Raw genomic sequence first — 17,208 nt, 5'->3', positions numbered from 1 at the left:
TAAATGTCTTATCTTTTTAAATCTCATTGAGCTCTTGGCCTCAATAATACCTTGTGGCAATCTTGTAGATTTCTTGGCCAGCTTCAGCTCAAAGACTCCCAACTCCTCCTCCACCCTTGGCCTGTGGTGATGCTGGCAAGTGCTGTGGAACACTTCTCACATTCACAGGATGTTACAGAACAGATTATCTGATCAGGAAGAACTTGTGTTGGTGACCTTGGGAATTCAGTGTGTGGAGGGCAAGGTTACTTACAATCACTCAGCTGCACACACAACAGAGACTCATATCCATTGGGGTCAGTGACGATTTCAGTGAAATGAGGAACATTATTTCTGAAAATAAGAGACTTCTCCACGCACACCTTACTCACGGTCCTGCACATAAAATAGAAGAGAGAGCTAACACAACCGCGCTGGATAAAGTTACATTCCACGTCTCTTCACTCTCCAGCCAACATTTCCTAACAAAAGCTGTTTTGCACTATTAAACAGCTATTGTGTCTCACCCCAGAAGAGGCTGTGGGTGAGAAGTGACCTGTATATTTACAAGGCACTTTGGGATTCTTCATGATGCAGTACAGGGCCAGCATGCATCTCCTCTGGCCTTTCCTACAATCTTATCATCGCAGGTGTACGACCCTTCTCCCACATCTCCCACTTTCTAGAACAGCCCAAACCAGCCCAACCTTCTCCCTTTCTCTCCAGTCTTTTTCTCTGTTGCCATCCCTAATAACTTCATTATAAAGTCACCAAGTGCAGCCTTGTAAAACTGTTGTGAAGATGTATGGGCTCTGGCCAAACGTTCTCTGCTCCTCCCTCATAGTCATTTAACTGACTTCAGGGGTTTGAACATCAGGAGAAAGATCACACAAACACCAAGGGATATTAAAATAACTGTATCTGGATTTTAGTTTTACTGGAAGTGTTCAAACAGTCAGAAAGTGACATGTGGCCCGCAACCCCCTTGCGTATGTGTATGTTAAATCAGTCAGGCACCAGCATTATCATGGGCCCTCAGCCACTGCTTAGGGCTTATCTACACTCGTGGTTATGCTAGCAAAACTCTGTTCCTCTGGGGTGTGAAAAAACACACCCCAAACGATATAAGTTTTGCTGGCATAAGTGCGAGTGTAGTCACGTTCTGTCAGCAGGAGAGAGCTCTCCCAATGACATAATAAAACCACCTAAATGAGCAGCAGCCACTATGTCAGCAGTGAGTGTCTCCCGCCAATATAGCGCTGTCCACACGCACTCTTATGCTGGCAAAATTTATATAGCTCAGGGGTGTTTTTTCACACCCCAGAGCAACACAGTTTTGCCGGAATAAACACAAGCATAGACAAGCCCGTCAAGGATGTCTACATGCCACCCTGAAGGGCATCAGGCAGGCACCCTGTCCATCACACCTTACCTAGTTCTGCCTGGGAGACAGAAGGAGAAGGCTTGTTATCACCTAAGTGAAACCTTGTAATGGGTGAGTTAAAACTCCACTGAAATTGGTAGGTGTGAATTCACCCTTCAATTAACATAACTGTAAGTATAAACCTCACCCAAGATGTATGTGAACTTGCCCAGGAGCTTTTGGCTGAGTATTGTTTTAGGTAGGTATCTGTATGTGGGAAGAGAGAGACTATAAAGAAACGGAGGCCAGACTGGAACTGACTGAGACAGACACACAGCCTCAAGGAGCGAGCAGATGGAAGCAGTGGCTGACCTAGGAAGAAATCTAGAAGAGAATGCTCTTAGACCTATGGGCAAAAGAAGCCATTTCCTGCTATATGATTCCCTCTGCATTCAGAGACACTGGACTTTGTGAATTAATTGTAATATACAAAACTGCATCAAAGAAATACCTGACTATCCCTAGTTTCTACTCCCAAATGGAACGCCCACAGGGCCCCAGACTTTGACTAGCTGCTTGGGTTGAAAAGAGGCAACAATGCAGCACATCAGTCAGACATCAGCACTGTCCTGGGCCCTTCACTACTGCTTGGCAACGGTATCTGAATGCAAAACTGAAGGACATTAGGCAGCCAGGCCCTCACACCTTACCTGGTGCTGCCTGGAAGACAGAAAGAGAAGGCAGCCCTTGGGTCCCCTAGATCACAGCCCAGGTCACAGTCAGGATCACAGCAGCAGTTTATGTCACAAGAACCAGGATGCAGGTTGCAGATACAGATGGGTAAACAGGCTAAGAAGAGAGACAAAGAGACACTGGATCAGGGGAAGAGGGGACCCCAGACACTATCTTCTAGGGGAAGGCTGGTTCAGGGGGAGAGAGGACCTTGGGGACTGCCCTGCAAGGGGTGGGTGTGGGAAACCAGCCACATCAGAGAAATGATACTGGGCACTGCCCAGTGGGAGATTTGGGGAAGACAAGCTGGTATGGGAAAGAAAGTACCCCAGGTATTACCCTGGGGATGAGGGAGGGTGACAAACCAGGTCAGATGGAGAGAGGACCCCCAGCACTGCCCTGCAAGGGATGGGGTAGGGAGACAAGCTAAATCAGGAGGAGAAGAGACCTCTCAAATCACCCTGTGGGACGGGGTAAGACAGGCTGTATGAGGGGAAGGAGGGATCCTGGGCACTGCCCTGCAGGGGCTGGGGCGTTTGACAGGCTAGGCTACGGGAGGGGAGGGGGGACCCCGGGCACTGCCCTGTGCGGGCTGAGTGGGAGACCGGCCGGAAGAGAGAAGGGTCCGAGGAGAGGGAACCCCGGGCACCCCCCTGCAGAGGATGGGTGAGAAGGGGCTGTGGGTCGCCTCCTGACCTGCGGGAGCGGATGGGTCTCCCTGGACTCCTGGAGTCGCGCTGGGCTCCGGCTCCGTGGAGCTAGCCCCCCCTGGGCTGGGCGTTCCCCCCGGGATCGTGCCGAGGCTACCGGAGTCGGTGGTAGGGCCTGAGCTGCCCCCCTCGCTCGGGCTGGGGGTCCCGGGGCTGCCGGGGCCGATCCCCTCGCTCGGGCTGGGGGTCCCGGGGCTGATCCCCTCGCTCGGGCTGGGGGTCCCAGCCACCCCTCGCGGCGGCTGCAGCAGCAGCAGCAGTAGCAGGAGGGGGAGCAGCAACCGCTTCGCTCCCATAGCATCGACCCGTACCGGGCCCGTTGCCAGGCAACCTGGTCTCGCGATGAACTTAAGCGCACTCGCGCAGGCCGGGCGGCGCCGGAGCCGCAGCTCCGCAGCGTGCGTGCGTCAATCAATCGCCTCCTCACGCGCGCGGCTCGGCCGGCCCCGCCCACCTGGGTTGACAGGACTTGGCGGCCGACCCCCGTCGCAGTCCGGCTGGGCGGGGCTTGGGGCCGGCCCCCGGGCGGTAGGGGAGTTGGGCGCTTTCCCACAGCGGGTTACCACAGAGCCCGCCTGCGCTGCCTGAACGTGCGAGCGAGCGAGCGAGCAGCGCCTGGCCGCAGCTGTGTCCTCAGCGGGGAGCCGCCTGCGCTGCGAGTCGGTCTGCAGTGCCGCCCGTCCCACAGCCCGCGGGCAGTGTATTCGTGCGTGTTCCGGGTGCTGGTGGCCAATGCAGCATGTGGGGAGCCAACACACTAAGGACACGGTCTTACGAGCCGTCAGGTTGGCAGGTCCGACCGATGGTCCGTCTAGCCCAGTGTCCTGTCTCTGATAGTGGAGTGGCCAGTGCTAGAACAGGGCAGCCATCCAGTGATCATCCCCTCGCATCTAGGCCCACCATCGGGCGGGGAGGCCAGGGCTTAGGGATGCATGGAACATGGGGTTGTATCCCTGGCTACTGGGTAATAGGCATGGATGGGTCTATCTTCCATCACCGTATCTACTTCATTTTTAACCCCAATATACTTTTGGCCTTCACAACATCCCCTAGCATTGAGTTCCACAGGTTGGTTGACTGTGCATGTTTTAAACTTCTTGTCTATTAATTTCATTGGGTGACCCCTGGTTTTTGTGTGATGCGAAGGGGTAATAACACTTCCTTATTCACTTTCTCCATATTAGTCATGACTTTATAGACCTCTATTATATCGCCTCTTACTGATCTTTTCTAAAATGAACAATCCCCATCTTGTTAATCTCATATATGGAAATTGTTGTACACCCCTAATAATTTTTGTTGCCTTTCTCTGTAGTTTTTCCAATTCTAATACAGTTTTTTTGAGACGGGGCAACCAAAGCTACATGCAATATTCAAGGTGAGAGCCTACCATGCATTTATATAGTGTCATTATAATGTTTTCTGTGTTGTCATCCATCCCTTTCCTAATATTGTTAGCATTTTGATTGCTGATGCACGTGGAGCAGATGTTTTCAGAAAATTATCCACAATCACTTCAAGATCTGTTTCTTGAGCAGTAACAGCTAGTTTATATCCCATCATTTTGAACATGTAGTTGGAATGATGTTTTCCAATGCACATTACTTTGCACTTATCAACACTGAATTTCATCAGCCATTTTGGTGCCCAGTTTTGTGAGACCCCTTTGTAACTCTTCACAGTCAGCTTTGGACTTAAGTATCTTGGGTCATTTTGTATTGTCTGCAAATTTTCCCACTTTCCTATTTACTCCTTTTTCCAGATCATTTATGAATGTGTTGAACAGCACTTGTTCCAGCACAGATCCTTGGGGATCCCTGCTATTTACCTCTTTTTTTTTTTTTTTATTGTGAAAACTGACCATTCATTCCTAGCCTTTGTTTCCTTTCTTTTAACCATTTACTGATCCATGAGAGGATTTTTCCCCTTTATCTATGACTGCCTAATTTGGTTAAGAGCATTTGGTGCAGGACCAGTCAAAGGCTTGTGGAAAGTTCAAGTACATCCACTGGATCACTCATCTTATTGTCCTTAACGCTGCTGGTCATAGATTCCTACTTGTGTGCTGTGGCTTCCCTTATCAGTTTTCTACAATTCCTAACTTCTGATTTATATTAATTACTATCAGCTTCCCCTTTCTTCCATTTGTTATATGTTTTAATAGCTACCTTCACTTCCCCTCTATACCACACTATTTTTTAAATCAGTACAGCTTTCTTCCTCACTTGTGGCTTTTTGGACATCTTGTAAGGTGTTCTTAAATGATTCCCAATTATTCACATTTTTCTGATTAAGTTCTTCCTCCCAGCAGATGATTTGGCTCATAATGGTTTTCAGTTTTGTGAACTAGGTCCTGTTAAAGCACCAAGTATTTATATTACCAGTCTGGATTTTATTCAGCTTGCACATTATAAATGGGATCAAGTCATTATCACTTGTACCTAGACTACCATTAATGTTTAGTTCTGTGATTAGTTCCTCTTTATCTGTTAAGACATGAGCTCATAGGATATTATGGTTGGAAGGGACCCCTTGAGGTTATCTAGTCCAACCCCCTGCTCAAAGTAGGACCAACCCCAACTAAATTATAATAAAAAATTCCCCTGGTTTGGCTGCAACCATTCTTGAATTAGGAAATAATCTATAAAGTTTAGAAATTCCAGGGATGTTTTAGTACTAGCAGCATGAGATGTGCAGCATATATCACTCAAATTGAAATCCCTCATCATCAGTGTTTTCCTTCTACACATTATAGATAGGGACGTAAGGAGGCATAGTACAAGATTTTATGCAGTTTCCTAGTGTAGTGTGGCTTAATTTTCACCATAAATTAAAAGAACATCATTTCCACCCAATCAGCTCCATATAGATCTGTGCCATAATGGTTTGTTACACATGAAGTGCTAAGGTAATCCCAAAGTAAAATCACTTAGGTATACTGTATATGTAGCAATATGGGAGTTAAAAGTGAGATAGTCCTACCAGAACTCTTGTTTTGTACTCAAAACACTGTTGAATTTCAAAATCTAGGTCATGACCTCCTCAAGTGGTCTCATGGGAGAACACTTGAATTTGATAGGTTGTAACAGACTGTCACTCAGACACCAGGATGATGGTGTTTAGGCAGAATGTGTGAAAGTCATTCACCTTATCCTTCATCATCATTAGTTTTTGATGAGTGGCAATAGGAAGGCCACACATTCCTGACCTACATGTTTCAGTAAAGTGGTGAATTATTCTCATCTAGCTAATAGGGTCTGTGACAGGGTACACCTCACCACCTCCTACTGGTTGTCTGGGGAATCAGCTCTCAGCCAGGCAGACACCCTCACTGCTGTGTCTCACACTCAGTCCTGTCCATACTCCCCCCCCAGGGGATTCTGCAGTTCTAGTTCTAGCCACCTCACACTGTGGCCACTGCTGTCCTACCACCAGTCCCATGGCAATCAGGGGGTGTGGAGGGGTCCTAGCCCACGCATCCTATGTATGTAGCAGCCTTCCACAGCACCTCCTACACAATTCCTCTGTAGATTTCCCGGGGCTACTTCCCTGCAGCCCCAGTACCTTCTCCACCCTTGCTTTAGGGCATTGGGCTCTGCTCAGTCCCAGCAGCCCCTCACCACTCTGTCCAAGATACTAACAGTCTTTCCCCTTCAAGCTCCTAGGAGACATTTTACTTGCGCTGCTCTGCAACTCCCTTATATACTGGCCTCCTGGGCCCTGATTGGCTGTCAGGCAGCTCCTTCCTATTGGCTGCCTCTTGTGCCCTCTCTCCAAGGGCCCTCTTAGCTCTTTCCTAGCCAGTGAGGGTCAGGTGACCCATCACAGGGTCATTCTCCATTTTTTGTAAAATTAAACAAAGATTCTTCCCCATTTGTTCTACTACTACTTCCCTGCAAAGTCAGGCAAACATTGAAATGTTAATGCAACACACTGTGGTTGACTTATGTGCTAACTATATTCACACACTGACACAGAGGTATAACTACATAAAGCTTTCTTGGAAGGATATATATGCCAGGTAAGGATCAATATGCATATAGCAAGCAAATATAAAGCATCGTGATGTTATGCATCTATAGACTCAACTGTAATCAACAACCTTCTTTTGGATACATAAATAGATGTGCTTTTCCCAAGGGAGAGAGAAGTGGGCAAAACTTCAGAGAGGCACTGTAGTGAAGTGGTGTGGCCTCCCTCTGAGGCAGACACCAAGGGGCTGACACATGCCTCGTGATGGGCAGGCCTGGGTACCATACCTCTTCCAAGCCAGAAGTTCAGGGGCGGGACAGGAAGTATAAAAGCTAGGCCCTGTAGCTCAGTCAGGGGAAAGCTGCTGGAGAAGAAGAAGAAGAAGATCTTTCCTTCCGGGGCTGGCACCTGATCCTGAAAGGGCTACCTAAGCAACCTACCAGCAGAAGTCTAGAGAGCTACCGGCCTACAGCAACTGGGAAGAGTGGCCTGCTGCCAGCGGTTCGGAGGAGCTACCTACTGCCTGTGACTTGCCTGAGTCACCTGCCCTGAATGATTTGGAGGAACTCCCTGTGACTTGCCAGAGCAGTCTGCCCTGAATGACTTGGAGAAGCTGCTGGATGCTAGTGACCCTGAGGGCCTGCTGGGGCTGCCCCTTGCCATCTACCCAAAGGAGCTGGACTATGATACGGGCTACAGGTATCTGGATACTGGGGTGTAGGAAGTAGCCCAGGGATAGCCAGCCTTGGTCTGGCTCTGCCCATACCAAGCTACTAGTCAGTGTGTCTTGGTGGGAGTGCTGCTGACCCAGTGGTGGGATACCCCATCACTGTTAAGGCCCTGGGCCTGTGTCCCCCTCTCCCCTGGCCACCCCATCCCTGGGGTGACTGCCCCTGCGGCCTGCTAAGCCTCGATATGCTGTAGCTGGCTGCTCTGTGTGTCTTGCCTGCTCCGGCCTGAGGACCTGTTTTGTGTGCCCACCCTGTCGAAAGGGCCAGGGGTCCCCAGGTATGGTGGCCCCTGGGGCCGGGGCCCCAGGCGCCCGGGAAGCTTCTGCTGCAGAGGCAGCAGGAGGGTGCGGTGACAGGCCTGGCTCTTGGGGAAGGCTAAATCTTCCCCTGCCTACATTACCCGGCCCCCATGCCATACCCTGGGCCAATCCCAAACGATTACAGGCACCAATCAGTAGGAACAGCTGCAGAAGCCTATGCCTGGACCTACAGCTACTCAGGGAATTTTCTATAGTTTTTGACTGGACTTTCTCAGCCCTGTGCTGATTGGTTGTTGGCTCCAACTCTCCCCCTCCTCACACTCCTTTCACACCAGCACCTCTTTTCTCTCCTGCCTTGCCCCCTCACTCCACTTCCCTTCAGTATCCTCTTTTCTTTCCATTTAGCTGAAGGTCTCCTAAATAATGCCACCCCCTAAAAAAGGTGGAACTAATATCTTTACTGCCACCACATTGCTCATGTAAGGGCTCTATTAGCCCCTTACTAAAACTTAATGGGTCTTTTTGGTTGGCCATCCTTTGAGGAAAGGGGACCCTGAAACAGACACAGCCCACAGGGCCAGTGGAGAGATGCCAACTCTGGTCAGTCTGATTGACAGCGTGGGCAGGCCAATGAGGGAGCCAGGAGAGGGGGCGGGGGGGATCTGGTCCTCTCTGTGAGCACAGTTGCCTGCCTGGTCAGAGAGCAGGCTGAGCTAAGGACAGAGCAGCTGGGAGATGAGAGAAGAAGCCCAGGCCAGGGAGCTGAGCTGAGCTGAGCAGAGCAGGGCCACAGCAGCACAACCAGAGGAGCAGCCACAGAGCAGAGCAGAGCAGAGTGGAGCTGGGGCTGAAGCTGAAGCTTTCTGGAGCTGGGTGCGGAGGCCAGAGAAGAAGCTCAGAGAGCTGAGCTGACCTGACAAACAGCAGCAGAACCAGAGAGGACCGAGGGGCATCCCAGAGAGCTGAGCAGAGCTGAGCCGCTCTGAAGCAGAGTGGGGCTGGAGCCATCTGGAGCCAGGTGCAGTGAGCAGCTGGGATGTGCGAGGGGGACCCTGGGCAGGGCCTGGCTGCGGAGAGACACCACCAGCCAAGAGGCCTCTGAGGGGATCATGACCCAGACACTGGGGAGAAGAGCCCCATCCCTTAGAGCCTAGGGGCGTGTGGCCACTGCCAGAGCACATGCCCGACTCTCTGCATCCCTGCAGTACAGTCAGACAGGAGGCTTGTGACATGTGAGAAACAGACTGTGAACGTCCCTTACACCCCAGAGACGCTGCGTGTGGTGCCCCTGGGTCAAGGGGCAGCCTTAGGTGTTTTCCTTTAACCTTTCTCATCTTTTCTTTCTTTTTTTTTTTTAATTGTTGTTTAATTGTATCTGCTTTGAACTGTGTGCAGTGATCAGGGGGTCAGGGAAGCGTCCATTGCAGAGTTAGTATCCTGGAGTGGGGACACACAAGCCTCTGCCCTAAGTTACCACAAGGTTGGGGGTCGAGCCTCCCAGGAATCCTGGGCCCAGCCTTATTGGGGTTACGGGGACTCCGTCACACAGGAGAGAGGAAGGGGGAGCTCTTGAGGTCAGGCAGGCCTCTAAGTAAAGGGAGTGGGGGCAAGGACTCAGATACTTTATATAGCCAAATCCACTGAGGTAGTGTCTGAGACAGGAAAGTTCCCTACAATAGCGGGACCATTCCCCCGCTTACACTCACTCTGCTGTGAATACTTTGTTGACCTCTGACAGTCTTGTCTATTTAGATTGTAAGGTCTTCAGGGCAGGGACTATATGGGACTGTTTGTACAGGGCCTAGCACAATGGGCCCTATTTTTGGTTGGTTCTAATGCACTACCATAGGAAGGCAACCTTGTGTCTTGAAAGAATCATAAAATATTAGAGTTGGAAAGGACCTCAGGAGGTCATCTAATCCAACCCCCTGCTCAAAGCAGGACTAACCTCAGTTAAATCATCCCAGACAGGGCTTTGTCAAGCTGCAGCTTAAAAACCTCTAAAGATGGAGATTCTACCACCTCCCTAGGTAACCAGTTCCAGTGCTTCACAACCCTCCTAATGAAAAGCTTTTTCCTAATATCCAACCTAGACCTCCCACACTGCAACATGAGACCATTGCTCCTTGTTCTGTCATCTACTACCATTGAGAACAGCCTAGCTCCATCCTCCCTGGAACCTCCCTTTAGGTAGTAAAGGCTGCTATCACATCCCCCCTCATTCTTCTCTTCTGCAGACTAAGCAAGCCTAGTTTTCTCAGCCTCTCCTCGTAAGTCTTGTGCTCCAGCCCCCTAAACATTTTTGTTGCCCTCCGCTGGACTCTCCATCTTGCCCACATCCTTTTTGCCCAAAACCGGACACAATGCTCTAAATGCAGCCTCACCAATGCCAAATAGAGGGGAATAATCACTTCCCTCGATTTGCTGGCAATGCTCCTAGTAATGCAGCCCAATATGCTATTAGCCTTCTTGGCAACCAGGGCACACTGCTGACTCTCATATCCAGCTTCTTATCCGCTGTAACCCCCAGGTCCTTTTCTGCAGTCCTGCTGCCTAGCTCGTCGATCCCCAGTCTATAGCTGTGCATGGGATTCTTTCGTCCTAAGTGCAGAACTCTGCACTTGTCCTTGTTGAACCTCATCAGATTTCTTTTGGCCCAATCCTCCAATTCGTCTAGGTCACTCTGTATCTTATCACTATCTTCCAGGGTATCTACCACTCCCCCTAGCTTAGTGTCATCTGCAAACTTGCTGAGGGTGCACTCTACTCTATCCTTCAGATCATTAATGAAGATGTTGAACAAAATGGGTTCCAGGACCGACCCCTGGGGCACTCCACTTGTGACTGGCTGCCAGCTAGATCATTCCCATCATGGACAGGGCCCTGGGCTGGGATGCAGTGGCCATGGGAGGGCCCATGTACCCTACCCCCCACCCTTTCACTTCCCATGGGGTGATAGTAACCCTCTACCTGGGCTTCAGACCGCAGAGGTGTGCCGACCCCTGCCGTAACTATAGACTGCTTCCTTTCCCCCCCCTCACCCCAGGGCAGCCATTGACTCTGACCATTGGGCCATACTGCCTCACATTCTTGGGCAATTGGACTCCCAAAGGGAGAGGGAGGTGCTTACCGCCTGACACCTTGATATACTAATGCTGCCCTTAAGGTTAGTACTATACAGTATTTTAAAAAGGACATGCTAAATGCATTAAAAACTGGCTAACTGACCAATCTCAGAAAGTAGTTGTCACTGGGGAATTGTTTCTGAATGGAAGTGTTTCTAATAGGTTTCCACAGAGATTGTTTGAAGCCCAACACTATTCATTATTTTTATCAATGAGCTGGAAGTTAATATAAAATCATTGCCAATAAAGCTTGTGGATGGCAGAAAGATGGGTAGAGTGGCAAAGAATTGAGAATAGGGTGGTCATATAGAGCAATCTGTATCAGTTGATAAGATGGGCCCATTAAACATGCATTTTAATACAGCCAAATACAAAGTGGATATATAAACAGGAGTGATGATTGGAGTAGGGAGGTGATTTTTTCCTATTACCAAATGACATTGGTGCACACATTTTCAAAAGAATATTGAAAATTGGAGAAGTTGCAGAGGAGAGCCATAAAAAATTATTAGAGGGCTGGAAAAAATATCTTGCAGTGAGAGAGTCAAAGAGCTCCATCTGTTTAGTTTATCAGACAGAAGACTGAGAGGTGATTTGCTCACAGTGTCTAAGGCCTAGATCTAAAAAGTATTTAGGGTCCTGACTTCCACTGAAATCAGTGGAAATTAGGCACCTCATACCTTGGGGATCCAGCCTACATGCCTTCACAGGCAGACAATAGCAGGTACTAATGGGCTCTTTAATCAAATGGAGAAAGATGCAAGAAGAACCAATGGCTGGAAGTTAAAGCTGGACAAATTAAAATTAGATATAAGGCACAGGTGCTGAGCAGTGAGGGGGAATTAATCATTGGAACAAACTACCAAGGGACATGGTGGATTTGCTATCTCTTGGATGTCTTCAGATCACAACTGGATGTCTACCTAGATATGCTATAGTCCAACAAAAGTTATTTGTGAAGTTCTATGGCCTGTGATATAAAGAAGATCAGACTACTTAAACTTGTTTTGCTCCCGTGCATGCTCCTCTCAGCACAGGGAGATATGAGGACCCAAGTGGTGCTGAGTTCAGAGCCCATGGAGGAGCTGCACATGACTAGCAAGCTCCATCCAGGCCCCTCCTCTGCAGAGAGGGTTCATCTGTTTGTGCATGGATCTCATGGGTTCATCTCTGGGTGAGGGGTCCTAAGTATAGAGGCAGCTTCTTAGCCCCATACTTTGCAGGGGAGGCCAGGGCCAGTGGATGGGGGAAATTCACAGCCTGGCCCTTCAGTGGGCAACCTCATAAAATCCTGGGGCAGTCCCCTGCCTAGTACACCCTCTCCTTGGCAGAGTCCTCAGCCTGGGCCCTGTTGGAAACAGCAGAACTCCCCAGCCTCCAGTGTCAGCCTCCATATTGCCCCAGCAGTGCTACCATCTCCCATTCTTCCGGCTGAGTCCCTGCTCCCCCAGGACAGCTGTAGCAGGGTCAGCCACTTCCAAAATACCTCCATGTGGCCTAAAATAGGACTGTGGCTCCCTCCCTGTTCCCCTTCTGTTCAGGTTTCCGGGAACAACAGTAAAGGGTTTCTGCCCAATGTCATCCTTCCTTAGGGTCCAAGTTTATTAACAAGATAATTCAAATAATCCTCAAAATAAAGGCCCCAAATAACCAACTGCCAGCCCTTTCTAGCTGGAGTCCTTACATAGGCCTCTGCCAGCCTTGTCTAACTCTCCAGTTGTAAGGGGTCAGCAGGTCAACCTCTTCTGCTGCTCTTCACAGCACTCCCCTGGTTCCTCAGGGTCCCTGCAGCGTTAGTAGTTCTGTCCCCACAGCCACTCTACCTCTTCCTAGTTGGAGTGCTCTGTCAGGCCCAAACCTCTGAGCATGAGTTTCATAAAGGAGCTTTATGCTTATTGCAGCTCTCATCTACATCTTCTTTCTCAGACCAACTATAATTGCTCAGGCTTCTCTCCTGGCTAGCACTCCCAGCCCTCTTAGCTGGAGTGTTGGGCTCCCGCTCAAGCATCTTTTTCTCCACCAGGTCTGACCTGAATAATCACGTCCTTCCTTCATCATTACGCACCTTAGGAGGTGAGCAGATATTGTCACAGGTGAGGCTGAGGCTCCAGTCCCCTTAAAGAGGCCAGCCACCATGTGACACTTCCCCAGGAATAGTACAAGTAATCCTGTTTCTTCCTGTTTTCTTCTACCCTTTTCCACTTAGGATGGACACATTTGCTACTGTTGCTCCCACTGCTCTCTCTGCACCTGAAGGACATGCAACCTCCCAGCTGCTCCTCTTGCTACAGATGGACTCTCTGCACCTCTTGTCTTCTCTCCCCTCTTGAAGGAGTGGAGAGGCACCTCAGAAAAGGAGCTGAGCAGCCTGGAAACACTGGTTGTATCAGAAGGAGTGGAGCCACTGCATTTTTCAAAGGAAGGGAGGAGGGAGCAAAGTGGTCTCTGCTCCTCTCCTCCTGCTCAGTCTGTTAGAAGAACATTGGTGCTGCGCCTTGTCTGCTCCCTGCTTTCCCATCTTCTCCTGTGAATATGGAGCTACTCCAGCAACTCTTCCGTCTTCAGAACCAGCAAGTGGCTTCTGGGCTGCTCAGCTACTTCCCTTGGAGGCCTCTGCTCCTTGGAGGGGAAGAGGAGCAGGCAGCCTAATACAAAGTGTAGTGTTTCTCCAAAATGATGGAGCATCTGAAACAATGGACCAGGAATCCTGAACGTGGTGTTCTCACAGGATCGCTACCTTGTCTCCTGTGAGTTGCTATTGACCATTGCTGTGTCAATGTTTACAGAAATGGATGTTCTGTGCACACGAAACAAGCTCGTCTGTCTCACTGCAGCTTGTCACAGTACTGATATGGCTATTGTTTTATATAACTCTAACTATTATTTTATTAACATTCATTATATGTAATATTGCATCCACAACATATGAAGGTGGAACACCAGCTCTTTTGCTTGGGTAAAAGTGGGTCCTGAGGTAATGAGTTGTTAGAGCAGCACTGCTGATGCCAGAGTGATTTATGTAAGTATATAACTTAAGCCTTTTACTAAGATACTTTCCCCAGTAAAATCCTGTTAAAACAAATTTCAAGGGTTTAATATACACAGCACAGATACATTTTCTTTATTCATCCTAAATTTCTTGCTTTTTAAATTTAATTGAGTGCTCTCTTGCTCTTGTGTTACAGGAGGGGACACGATTGCTAATAAACTTCCCTAGACCATGCATTATTTTACATCCTTCTATCACATCCCCTCTCGCTCTCCTCCTCCCCAAAAGTAAATTAGTCCTCGTCTCTTTAAGCTCTCCTTGTATGGAATTCTCCTTTTCCTCCTCCCAGCATGTTCTTTGTCTCTCCCAGGATTTTTACCATTTCTAATCTGTCTGTTTTGAGTGATACCATATGAGTGTGTCCCAGCTGCCCCTCTTCCTGGCGTGGTTAATATGGCTGCTGATCTTTGGTGAGATGAGGAAGCAATTCTTGACTTTACAAGCAGGAATGTCTGAGATGTTCCTGTGTCAAGGCCAGTGTTGACATGTAGACAGATTCTTGAATCTGCTGCCTGGCTTTGCGTCTGAAATACGTAGAAAATAGTTATCACAGCTGCATGCATAACTTCCCTCATCCCCCTCCTTCTCTGGAACCTGCTGCAAGCAAAGACCATGTAGAGCCATTTAATGTTGCATTAGGGAATGCCAATGGCACCTTCTATTTTCTACTTCATGATTAACTGCTTCAGAAACATTCACACCTCTCAATCCTCCGAGATAATCTCATTGGATTTAATTCCTGCAGACTTCTTCCCAAGATCCCACCACATTTTCCTGTGGCTGTTTCCTTCCCTGCTTTCCAGCTGGAAAGATTCTCTCTGGTTTCCAGTGTAGCCTTCTCCATTCACCCCTCCTCTCCTGTTTTCTGGAAGTTGGAAGTTAGCATGTCCTAAATTCCTGGCAGTGCTTGGGCACAGACTTCCATTCACCACACTGGCTGCCAGCGCAGCATGCCCTATCTCCTGGCAAATTTTAAACAACTAAAAAGAAAGTATTTGTTTATATGTAAAAAAATAATCTGTGGAACCTACTGGAGCAGGATGTCATTGAGACAAATAGCTTAGTAAGGGTAGAAAGAAGGGACTGGACATTTGTATGAATAAATATAGCGTCTGAAATTATGCTAATTGTGATACAATTATAAAGGCTTGTGATCAACAGGCTTCAGCATTTAAAGTGATCACCAGTTGGTGCAGGAAAAATTTCTTCTGCTATTTCAGATGCAGTAAACTCTGGTTTTTAGTAACTCCAGTTGTAGGAGACTGGCAGCCATTTGTCAGCTTTGCTATTCTGGGCTGAATTCTCCCTCCGGACCCCAAGCTGTGTGGAAATTACATCCTGAACTCTCTGGTTTCCTCTTTTTGTATTTTAAAACTTCCTCACCAGAGTATCCGGAACCTTATCAGAGTACAAATACTTTTCTGCCTTTGGAGGTTTGTTTTCTTTATAGAAACTTCAGTTTGTCTAGGAGCTACAGTCGCCTTTCCGAAGTTTGTAACTAACATTTAAAATTCTACCCATAGATAGAGGGAGAAAACAAGTCAAACTGCATCCCTCTTCCCCTTCCAAACCAAGTCTAAACGAGCATGCCCCATGAGTCCGCCCTCCCACTCTCTGGGCCATGGGGAAGTTCCATAGTAGACTATCTTCTGTGCCTCTACCAAGGAGGTTTCCATACTTGGCTGGATCACCTTGTGTCCCCTTAGTCAGGGGATCTGTATTTTTGCATAAAGCCTATAACTGCATAATCATATATCCACAAAAGCCATATCTTTCTTTGTCCTTCCCTTTTCTGAATATGTAATGGACTCATTTAGCTGTCAATCCATTGTGTAGTTTGCATGGTCTTTGGGTCAGACCTATGCATCTTTTGTGAAATGCCTCACATGATTTTGGGTGCGATTAAAAAAAACCTGCCACAGGGCACAATAACCCCCTTTCTGCAGGAACCCTCCAATGCCTATATTGATGGAAGTTAACTATGTGAGTATTTCTATGGGAGATAACTAGGAGCAATAGGATGAAATTAAGACAAGTAAAATTTAGGAGGAGTCTCAGGAAGCATTTCTGGACAAGAAGCTAGTTCATACTGTGGAATAGTCTCCCTGAGGAAGTAGTGGAAGCCTCAGCACTTGGAATGTTTAAATCCAGGCTGGACAAAGCATTCATAGATATTCTGAAGCTTTGCACTGGCCCTGAGATAAACAGACTAGATATTCTCTGTTATGTATGTTAGTGACAGAGTGGACCCTGAGTGTGGATTAATGCTCAATGCCCAATTTGAGGGTGGCATAGCCCACCTATTTAAAGTGTAGTTTCTCTCTGAAAATTCTGTTAAAATGACCCTTTCTTACTGAACAAATCTGCTACCTCTTTCTTCAGAGACGTGCAGACTTTACTGAGAACAGTTAATATAATGACGTTGCACAGGTATCATTAAGGACAGAACATGGCCTGCAGAATCTTTGACTGGTGGTGATGTGTGAACCGAAGAGTAGAACTCAGCTTTCAGATCAAAGGCAGAGTTTGCCAAGCTAGCAGCTAAAACCACCTTCTTTTTACATGTATTGAACCAACTTCTGCTGGTGAGAGAAACAAGATTTTGAGCTACACAGAGCTCTCCCTCAGGTCTACACTAGACACCTTATAGCAGCACAGCTGTGGTGCTGTAAGGTCTCCTGTGTAGCCACTCTATGCAGACAGGACAGGAGAGAGCTCTTCCGTGGGGGCATAATTAAACCACTCCCTAAAAGCGTATCCTGCTGACATAGTGCTGTCCACACTGGTGCTTCTGTTGGTAAACCTTATGTCAGTCAGGGGTGTGTTTTTTCACACCCCTGACTGATACAAGATCTACTGATAATAGTACTAGTGTAGGCCACCTAGCCTCAGAATGTCACAGCAAAATACAAGGTTGAACAGATAGTCTAGCATAAGTAGTTAGCACATATTATAAGGGACTATTCAAGGTGAAGTGGTCCGTTAACAATCCTGTAGTCATAGGACAAAAAGGGGGATTAGGGGGTTTAAGACCATGATTTTTAGTGTCTAGCAAAGTTATGAATTTAAATTTCCAGGCAAACTGGACTATGTGATAGATAGTCACTTACACCAAAAATCACAACAATATTCATGTTATTCCAAGTTCTAAAGAACTAGTCACTTACCCAAGTCAGCTGTATCTCAGGTCTTAAACCAAAGACAATGCCTGTAGCCAATCCTGTAATCAAGTGAGAAAAGATTTAGTAACTAAGAAAAAGAAATGAATTGTTTACAAGGTTAAAGCA

General features: G+C 47.9%; 1 protein-coding gene and 1 long non-coding RNA gene across 3 annotated transcripts in view; one reads left to right on the top strand and one right to left on the bottom strand.

The window, feature by feature from the left end:
- Positions 1–5,027, bottom strand: part of TCTN3 (tectonic family member 3) — a 92,187-nt gene extending 87,160 nt beyond the window's left edge. Inside the window, exons 1-5 of the mRNA XM_067537102.1 lie at positions 5,010–5,027; positions 3,239–3,506; positions 2,771–3,115; positions 2,053–2,191; positions 254–375 (exon numbers count right to left, since the gene is read on the bottom strand). Of these exons, the coding sequence (XP_067393203.1) occupies positions 254–375; positions 2,053–2,191; positions 2,771–3,115; positions 3,239–3,506; positions 5,010–5,027 (892 nt within the window). The remainder of the gene's footprint in view (positions 1–253; positions 376–2,052; positions 2,192–2,770; positions 3,116–3,238; positions 3,507–5,009) is intronic.
- A 2,103-nt stretch (positions 5,028–7,130) lies between these two features.
- On the top strand, positions 7,131–16,248 carry LOC137146074 (uncharacterized). 2 transcript variants are annotated; one of them, XR_010917828.1, is made up of 3 exons: positions 7,131–7,455; positions 12,896–12,965; positions 13,079–16,248. It is a non-coding gene; the product is annotated as an uncharacterized lncRNA (long non-coding RNA). The 2 variants fall into 2 exon arrangements; XR_010917827.1 differs by lacking the exon at positions 12,896–12,965.
- Positions 16,249–17,208: the final 960 nt, after the last annotated feature.

This window comes from Emydura macquarii, unplaced genomic scaffold (genome assembly GCF_026122565.2).
Source record: "Emydura macquarii macquarii isolate MOO-44397 ecotype Brisbane River unplaced genomic scaffold, CSIRO-AGI_Emac_v2 contig_3692, whole genome shotgun sequence".
Lineage (NCBI taxonomy): Eukaryota > Metazoa > Chordata > Testudines > Chelidae > Emydura > Emydura macquarii.
This window is presented reverse-complemented; position numbering and strand designations above follow the sequence as displayed.